The sequence below is a fragment of the Echinops telfairi genome, unplaced genomic scaffold, assembly GCF_000313985.2.
Source record: "Echinops telfairi isolate 266 unplaced genomic scaffold, ASM31398v2 ScPeMD7_60;HRSCAF=208, whole genome shotgun sequence".
Taxonomy (NCBI): domain Eukaryota; kingdom Metazoa; phylum Chordata; class Mammalia; order Afrosoricida; family Tenrecidae; genus Echinops; species Echinops telfairi.
The window spans coordinates 1,118,891-1,128,928 of record NW_022103958.1 but is presented as its reverse complement, the minus strand read 5'-3'; the positions used below and the strand labels follow the sequence as shown (position 1 = coordinate 1,128,928).

The 10,038-nt window shown below is 40.0% G+C and overlaps 1 protein-coding gene across 1 annotated transcript; it reads right to left on the bottom strand.

Moving 5' to 3' along the window:
* Positions 1–8,836: 8,836 nt before the first annotated feature.
* Positions 8,837–9,805, bottom strand: LOC101661949 (olfactory receptor 10AG1-like). Its single transcript, XM_004708505.4, has one exon. The coding sequence runs from the start codon at positions 9,791–9,793 to the stop codon at positions 8,837–8,839; it is 957 nt and encodes a 318-aa protein (XP_004708562.3). The 5' UTR covers positions 9,794–9,805.
* Positions 9,806–10,038: the final 233 nt, after the last annotated feature.

Below are 10,038 nucleotides of genomic sequence, written 5' to 3'. Positions count from 1 at the left end.
CTGGTCTCTCCTGACAATATGTCCTAAGTATGTGAGACAAGTCTCACCCTCCTTGCCTCTAAGGAGCACCCTGATCATATTATGCATCCCTAAAAACAGAGATGAAGCACGAAACACCTCATGGCATGGGTGGACCTGGAAACCATTATGCTGAATTAAGTTAGCAAATCACAAAAGAACAAGCACTGTCTAAGACCACCACTGCAAGGATAAGCACAACGACAAAGGCAAGCTTTTGTTCTCCGGTCAAGTAATCTAATCTGGCTCCCGTTATAGTTATATTTGTCCCGTTATATTTGTCGCTCTACTCCTAAGCCACAAGTTGCTTTGCCAGTCTAGTGCTCAGGAATCATATACCACTCCCTTACTTGAGCATATTGAAAAAGCACTCCCATTGGGGAAGCTTCAACTAAGCTTGGTTCAGTTTCTCATGTTAGAGGAGAAGGAGAAGAGCATCAGTTCCTGCCATATACTATCATTCTAAGGTCACGCTAAATCAACAGACTTTCCTACAAAGTTGTTCAGTGAACCTGAATGGAAATTCAAGTCCAGAGGCAGCAGGAGGTAGGAGTGTGTGATATTCTGTGATAGGAAGGTTGATTGTGCCAACCTGGCCAATAGGAACATGTGGGATTGATCAGAACACAGTTTGATTGGAGGGAAAAGAGCTAAATAGCTCGGCAAGGCCTTCTCCACTCTCTCTTGCTCTCTGGTGATCTGACCAGTGTGTGGCTGCTTTAGCTAGTTTTCTGTCTCAATTTGTGAGCTACACCACCTTTGTGACAAGCCAACCCACGGATCATGTCCGAGAGCTAGAGGTTCCTTCGTGACCTGCTTTGCCATGCTACTGGTGTGTACATTGCTTTAGATTTAGGCTGGTGGATCCTGTCCTTTTGCATTGCTTGAGTTCAATATCCCATTCGAGTCTACTTCCCTAAGCTCCTGAGCTGCTGACTGTGATCCACCCTGTTGTTTGCTGCCTGTAGGAAAATTCTGCCTGTATTCCATGAGGGAAGACTCAGCTGTCTGCTTCCTTGACCTTGGACACGGCAGCTCTCGTGAGTTGAAGGACTTTCAGTATGTTAACTGTTCCATGGAAGGGAGTTGAACTGAACCCTCCATAGTACTGTGTGGACTAATTAGCTGTTAAATTCCTTCATGATGAATATATATATTCATAGGAGTCCTGGTTTTGTTGCTCTAGAGAACCCTGCCTAACACAATTGGTGCCAGGAGTGGTTCCAGAGAAACAAGATCATAAATATGGGCTTCTCAAATTGGTTTTCCAGCCTGATTATGCTTAACAGCACTGATAATGCTGTCTCTATCCCTAAAGGTTTGTAGAAGTCTGCCACTATTAAAGAGGGGCTTGTTAATCCATGATGTGAAGTCACAAAGCTAGTATCTACAATATCACAACCAATAGATGAAGCACTTGTTAGAGGAGAGGCTCTGGATGATCATGTGTCTGATTTTTTCCAACAGTTGTGTCAAGACAAGAAGTATAGGGAAGCTGGTTGCCTGATCCTCTTTACAATAGAAAATGTGATCAAGGAAAGGGATAATCTCAGAACCTCAGAAGCACATCTCAAGTGCCAAATAACGGCTTAAACGCTTCTGCATATGCTACAAAGGTGAGTCTTCTCTCCTCTAGTAATAGAGCTGACATTGCCGAAAACCAAATCCAGATCTCATCATACACGTAGCTGAATTACAGCATCAAGAAAGTAAAGATAATCGTCTCATGTGAATTCTCATCAAAGGGTTGCCTCTGAAGAGGAGGACTTTAACAATCAAATGGGTAAAATGGCACACACTCTGGAGACTAGTCCTCCTCTTTCTTCTGCCACTCCTGTTACTGCCCAACGGACACCTAAACAAACTGGACATGGTGGCAGGGACGGACGTTATGCATGGGTGCAGCAACCTGGACTTCCACTCGCCTAGGCTGACTTGGCCACTGCCACTGCTGAGTGCCCCACTGCTGAGTGCCTGCAGCATAAACCAGCATTAAGTCCAAGATACGGGGCCATTTATTGTGGAAATCAATCAGCAACCTGGTGGCAGGTTGTTTACATAGGACTACTTCTGTCATGGAGGGGGCAGCATTTTGTTCTTCCTGGAATAGACACCTACTATGGATATGGATTTGCCTTCCCAGCAGGCAATGCTTCAGCAAAATCTACCATTTGTAGACTTACAGAATGCCTTATCCACTGGCATGGCATCCCACATATCATTGCTTCAGATCAAGAAACTCACTTCACAGGAAATGCAGTGCTGCAATGGACCCATTTCCATGGAATCCACTGATTGTATCATGTTCCTCATAATTCTAAAGCAGCTGGCTTGATATAACAGTGTAATGGCCTCCTAAAAACACAATTATGGCACCAACTAGGTGGCAACAACTTGCATGGCTGGGGCAATATTCTCCAGGAGGCTGTATATGCTTTAAACCAGCAGCCTATATCTGGTGCTGTGTCCCCAGTAGACAGGATCCATGGGTCCAGGAACAAAGTGGTGGAAGCTGGAGTGGAACCACTCACTTTTACTCCTAATGATCCACTTGCAACATTTTTGCTTCCTATCCCAGGAACCCTATGTGTTTCAGGCCTGTAGGTCCTAATCACCAAGCAAGGAACTATCCCAGCTGGAAACACAGCACTGATTCCACTGAGCTGGCAGCTGAGAATGCTCCCTGGCTACTTTGGGCTCCTCATGCCTTTGGATCAACAGATCAGATGGGGTGTCACTGTACTAAGTGGTGTGATTGATCTTGATTACCACAGAGAATTTGGACTGGTGCTACATAAATGGAAGTGCTACATATATCTGGAATCCAGGAGGTCCTTTAAGCTGATTCTTAGTGCTACCATGCCTTGTGATTAAAGTAAATGGTAAACTAAAGCAACCCAAACCTGACAGGATGTCTAATGACCCAGACCCCTCAGGCAAAGAATCATGGTCACCTGAGATGTTGGCCAAGAGCAAAGTAATGCAGAATGGGTAGTAAAAGAAGCTAGACCTACCAATCAGTTAAGACCACATGATCAATTGCAAAAGTGAGGTTTGTGATTGACAGTTTATCTTCTTTATAGTGTCTAGTTGGTTAAGGTTTTAATGTACACAAGACAAACATCCATGTATTTTGGTCTAAAAACCTGTTCTGTACATGTATAATTTCCTTTTCTTAGCAATGTTTTAAATTCTATGCCATTTGGTTAAATTAATGATTCTATCAATATAGTTAACATATGCCCCATGGGGATGATTTATAATGTTCCCTGATAAAATGATAATGATGTCTGTAAACTAAATTGGGGTCACATATAAGCCATAGACATAGGAATGAATTTTGAGCTTCCACTTAATCATAGCCCTGATTTAAGAACACACGATTCTTATGAAATGGCCCTATTCAATATTTGCACTCATGAAAAGATCACTGAATTAAGCTATTGGTTCCAGAGAAATGTGTGGTGAAGTAATCAGGGGCTTTCCAGCCATCAGAAAGGACATGATATGGGGTATTAAAGGCTAGTTTTAAAACAAGCAGCCATCTGAGTGAGGTGTCAGCTAAGTTCACATAGATGAAGCACACCAGCCTGTGAAATTCAAGGATTGCAAACAATAAAATCTGATAATGGAGGAGGGAATGGTATTAGAGCTTCAAATGTGAATACCTCATCACCATAAAGCTAAGGTGTTATCCTTAACAGTGAAATCTCCAAATCCATTTGCAATGTGCCCCATGTGGATTAAGCCTCTGATGAATTCCCTTTGACCAGAGATGTGTATAGCCTTGTTATCACACAAAAAGCATTGCTTTTAGATAGAGAAGATTACTGTAAATATAGATAGGTTCAACTTTCACATCTTATCATTTATCACTCTTTTTAAAAAAATAATTTTATTGTGGGCTCATACAACTCTTACCACACAATCCATACATCCATCTATTGTGTCAAGCAATTTTGTACATTTGTTTCCCTCATCATTCTCAAAACATTTGCTTTCTGTTTGAGCCCTTGGTATCAGCTCCTCATTGTTTTTGTTCCCCGCTGCTCCCCCCTCCCCCATGAACCCTTGATACTTTGTAAATTATTATTATTTTGTCGTCTCTTACACCATCTGACATCTCCCCTCACCTACTTCTCTGCTGTCCATCTCCCAGGGAGGAGGTTATATGCAGATCCTTGTAATCTGTTCCCCCTTTCTCCCTCAACCTCTTTCCACCCTCCCGGTATCGCGACTCTCACCACTGGTCCTGAGGGGTTCATCTGTCCTGGATTCCCTGTGTTTCCAGTTTCTATCTGTACCAGTGTACATCATCTGGTCCAGCCGGATTTGTAAGGTAGAATTGGGATCATGATAGTGGGAGGGGGAGGAAGCATTCAAGAACTAAATGAAAATTGTATGTTTCATTATTGCTACACTGCACCCTGACTGGCTCATCTCCTACCCGCTGCTCTTCTGCAAGGGGATGTCCAATTTCCCACAGATGGGCCCTGGGTCCCCACTCTGCACTCCTCCTCATTCACAATGCTATGATTTTTTTTTTTTTTGGTCTCTGAGACCTGATCCATTCAATGCCTTGTGATCTCACAGGCTGGTGTGCTTCTTCCATGTGAGCTTTGTTGTTTCTCAATTAGATGGCCACTTGTTTATCTTCCAGCCTATAGGACCCCAGATTATAAATTTTTTGACAGCTGGCCACCATCAGCTTTCTTCACAGCATTTGCTTAGGCAGCCGCTATTTCTTCAGCAATTATGTCAGGATAGGCTGGTGTGCTTCTTCCATGTGGTTTTTGTTGCTTCTCAGTTAGATGGCCGCTTGTTTATCTTCAGGCCTTTAAGACCTCAGATGATATAGCTTTTGATAGCCAGGCACCAGTAGCTTTCTTCATCACATTTGCTTGCGCACCCATTGTCTTCAGCAATCGTGCCAGAAAGGTGAGCATCTCAGACTGCTGAATTGTTAGAACAAAGTGTTCTTGTGTTGAGGGAGTACTTGAGTAAGGACCCACTGTGCATCTGTTTCCTTAATACTAAACCTATAAATATCTCTACATAGATCTATTTCCCCCTCATAGTGTCTCTAGCATTGTCCCCAATGGTGCTATGGGTCAGTGAGGAACGCTGTGTCCCATGGTGAAGCCGGCCCTGCGGTCCTCTCTGTGAATTGCTGCTCTGAGCAGAAACATTGTCCTCAGGGCTTAGTGAGCTAGGATGTACTTCACTCTTTTCTTTTTCCCCTTCCCCTTTGTTGGCTCCTGTGTGCTCTGATCAGACAAGTCCCTCTTCTTGAGCTGTAGCTTCAGTGCTGTCCTCTGAAGTGAACGCTTCTGGGGGGAGGGGGGAGCTGTCCACTTAGGTGGTAATGGGGCTGACCTCTCAGGCCTCTCTATCAGTTCCCTGCTTCATGTCAGTGTGTTGCGTTCTTGTCTTAGAGTTCCAGGTTGAAGTCTGGTCCCACTTTCCCTGTGGAGACACAATCAACACCCTCCCCCTGTGTGGGTTAGTGCCCTGTTCCCCCGACTACCCATGCCCCGCCTTTTTAGTGGGCTACCATATGTATCCCATATGTATCCCAGAGTTTAGTCTGGCCCCTGCCATATTACCTGGACCTCACCCCAGGGATGTATGTATACAGTAGCTTCTTCCCTATGCCCCTTTTGAATTTTTGAGCTTACCTCAGTGTACTCATATAGTACTTGTCCTTTTGTGCTTGGCTTACTTCACTTAGCATAATTTCCTCCAGTTCTTCCCATGTGACGATGTGCTTCATGTGTTCATTACTGCTTTTTAGAGATGCGTAATACTCCATTTTATGTACATACCAGTGTTTTTTAATCCATTCGTCTGTTGATGGAAATTTGGGCTGTTTCCAACTCTTTGCAATTGTGAACTGTGCTGCATTTTATCACTCTCTTGACTCATTTTAAATTTGCTCTATTTTTAAATATTGTCCAAACTTTTCAATTGATGTTTAGCTCATGTTTTATTTTTATTGGTTTGTTGTTTTGTTTTGTGTTTTGTATGTTTAGGATAGGCAAATCTATAGAGACAGTAACAGGATTAATAGTTTCTTAGGATTATGGCAGGAGAAGTTGGGGAGTGGGGAATTGGGTAGGTAATAACAATGAATACAAAAAAGTAGAAAATGTTCTAAAATTGTTTGTGGTGGTGGATTGCACAACAATTTTTAATAGAATTGAACTATTTAATTGCATGATATGTGGATTATATGTCCATAAAACTGTTAAAATAAGAGAGGTGTGTGTTAGGGTTGTAATATCTCACAATTATGTAATCTCTTGGTTAACCTGGGTTGTTGAGAGAAAGAAATCCAATGATGACGTTCATACATATATATGGAAGAGCTTTAGATCAATAACCTTGTAGCAAGAAGACATCCCCACACAGTTGAAATTAAGTCCACAAGTCTGATGCAAGCCAGGGTCCTCTTCAGATGTAGGCTGATGATGCAGAAAAGTCAATGAGGGTGCAGAACTCAGGCTAGTGCATGCAGAGTCCTGTGGTTCCAAAGTTGATGAATACGTGGCAGGCACCTACAGATCCCACGGTGGAGTAACCCACAATTGGCCATCCCTGGAGGCAGGCAGAATGCCCGAAGCAGGAAGGCAAAGGGAATGAGAAATAGAGGGACTTTCCCAGCTTCTTCCTAATAAGAAGGCCACACCCCCAAGGAGGCATCATCAAACTATGACCTGATTGACAGGTTCTGCTTCACACCCACTCTTTCATACAAATTCAAGTTGACAAAAGACTCTCTTGTAACATGCAGATGATAGAAACTTATTAACTGAAATGAGGAGGACTTGAAGTCTTTGCTGATGAGGACCAAGGATTGCATCCTGTAGTATGGATTTCAAGTTAATTTAAAGAAAACAAAAAAATCCTTGCAACTTTGCCAATAAGTAATATCATAATGAACAGAGATGAGATGGACTGACACCATGTCTGCAGCAAGGGGCTCAAACATAAAACATTTGTAAGAGTGGCACGGGACAGGGCAATGTTTCATTCTGTTGTACTTCCGGTCGAGTCAATATGAGTCAGGACAAACTGGGTGGCATCTCACAAGAATAGCAACAACAACACTGTTCTCATTTGTTTGACATTCATGTGTCTGATAATTATCATTAGATTTTTTTCATAGTTTTTAATATGCACATTGTCTTAGAATCTTTGTGCTCTTTCTGGTTGTCTTTGCTCTGTGCCAGATTAGATTTATTTCCTCTGCGTTATCAGAGATATTCCATATTCTTTTTCAGTGGGAATAATTACTGCACTTCTTTCCCCATTTGGAGCAAGGTTTGTCCATGTACACATAGGCATAACTGACCTGCTTTACTTATAAACAAAAAATTTAAAGTATATGAAAGCATCCACACACTCTATTTAAACTGTATGTCCTTGGAATAGATCCTGTGTTTTGAAGATCTGTTGCCTTCATATATGAAAGAATCACTAGATAAACTGAAAATGCTAAAAGGGAATCAGGCTAATTATAGCAATAATAAAAAGAAAGATAACACAAGTAAGGAGCTACTATAATTTATATTGGGCACATGAAAAAAGATTTATTGTTTCACCTTTATTATTACATGAATAACAGAGGTTGATTCATTGCAGTAAGCACCAAAAAATATTAAAGTAAAACAGTAGAAAAATGTATTTAGACTATCCATAATTAACATTAATGGTATATTCCATTAATCATTCTTAATGTGTTTGGCTGTATGTGTATGTGTGCTGGGTACTAGGGACACATGTGGTAACTTTTATTTATTCAGAATTTTTATGTAAATAGATTTCCTGTCTCATGATCTTTTCATCATATGATTATCTCTAGAAAGTAAAAATGAGCACAACCAAAAGTAAAAATGTATTTTTTTGAATTTTAATTATATGTAGTTGATTGCCTAATTATATGTAAATATTTTAATAAGATATTTTAAAATCAAGCTATGGCATTATATAAAAATGTTTTATCCAATATACACAAAAATCAAACCCAATGTTCAATGATATTGAGACATCATTATAGTTCTAAAAGAAAATTCAAGAAAAGGGAAGGGAAGGGAGGGAACAAGGAGGAACTGATATTAAAAGACTCAAGAAAAAGGAAAGTGATTCTGAAATTGATGATGGGAACATCTGTACAAGTTTGCTTGATATAATTGATTTGTGGATTATTATATGTATGAGTCCCCAATAAAATGATTTATTAATTTTTAAAAAACCTTATGGGATACAGTTCAACTTAGAAATGCATGAAGTCTCCATGAATTAAAAGTGTTCCAATAGCAACCAATAAGGGAAGAATAAATTTTAACTAAATGAAGATGGAAATTAAAAAAAATTCTCTTCCTCTTGGGAATAGTTTCTCTGAAAAGTTATTATGAACTTAAAATTTATATACAGTTTCATTCAAAACATGTCACTAATCTGTTTTCAAAACTGTTGTCAAACTGCATGCTCACTTATAGAAATGAATAACATGTTTTACAATAAACAATAGAGTATCTATTACAGCTGACTACATTATATCAAGCCCAGCAAAAGCTCTTTTTGAGAGATAATATTGCACAATGAAGTTATAATAATTTAATAACTTTATATTTAGCATTTTAATTATATAGCATGCTGATACATATTGGGGAGATCTGATATTATAAGCAATATTTTTTAATTGTGAATAGTTACCACTGTATGGCAAGATACAGTTAGAAGTGGAAAGCTGATTAAAATGTATAAAAATGCAATTCTTATTCAGTCAAATTATCCTTTAAAGAAGTGAACTATTTCATAGCAATTTTCTCAGTGCCACTATGACATCCTTGTTTCTTAGACTATATATCATGGGATTAAGCATTGGAGTTAGAATGGTGTAGAAAAGAGAAAGCACCTTGCTAGTTCCCCCTGAGTGACTGTTCTTGGGTCTTAAGTATGTCATGATAGCGGTTCCAAAGAATAACATCACAACCATGAGATGAGATGAGCATGTGGAGAAGGCTTTGGCTTGACTTTTGGCTGATGGCAACTTCAAAATAGTGGAGATAATTTTACTGTAGGAGACAAGTATTAACAGAAATGGAACTATGCCAAAGAACACAGATACCATGTAGATGAACATCTCATTTTCAAAGGTGTCAACACAAACCAGATTGAGTATTGGGAAGATGTCACAGAAGAAGTGGTTGATTTGTTTAGATCCACAGAATGGCAAAGAGAAATTCTTGTATGTTTGTCCAATCTGAACTGGAATTCCTGTAATCCAGGAGCCAATCACCAGCTGGATACAGAGCCTGTGGTTCATGATGAGAGAATAGTGCAGAGGGTGACAAATGGCCACATAGCGGTCATAGGCCATCACTGTCAAAAGCAAACACTCTGTGCCTCCAAGCATAAGGACAAGACACATCTGTGTAGCACAGGCAACTAAGGAAATTCTTCTTCTCTGGGTTCCAAGATCCATCAGCATTCTGGGCAGAGTAACGGATACATAGCACATTTCAAGAAAAGAGAAATTTGCCAGGAAAAAGTACATTGGACTCTGGAGAGCAGGATCCAGTTTGGTTATTAGAAAGATGGTGCCGTTGCTCATGAGGATAATAATGTAGATGGTTAAAAACAATCCAAAAAGAAACCACTGTAGATGGGGCAAGTCAGCAAAACCCAAGAGAACAAATTCCATCAATCCAGTTAGATTTTCTTCTGATGGTTTTTCTTCATTATTCATCTGTGGAAAACAAATTTGCATATGTGTTTCCTTTCCCTTCCTGTCTCTCATTTCCAAATTGTAGAGATATTTGATTGGCTTTTTGAAAACTGACATTGTTTACAATTTAAGAATAATAAAATTTATACATGCACTACAGTCTCCTCTTATGTCACAGTAAATGGTCTCATACAAAATTATTTTTAGATTATTTCACTGTAATATTTTAGAAGCACAGCCCTGAGTAAACCAAGCTATTTGTTAGTTAGCACAGAACGTGTGCTAAG

Excerpts from the sequence above, each read along its gene's own strand:
- LOC101661949 (XM_004708505.4), bottom strand. The coding sequence starts at position 9,793 with ATGCAAATTTGTTTTCCACAGATGAATAATGAAGAAAAACCATCAGAA.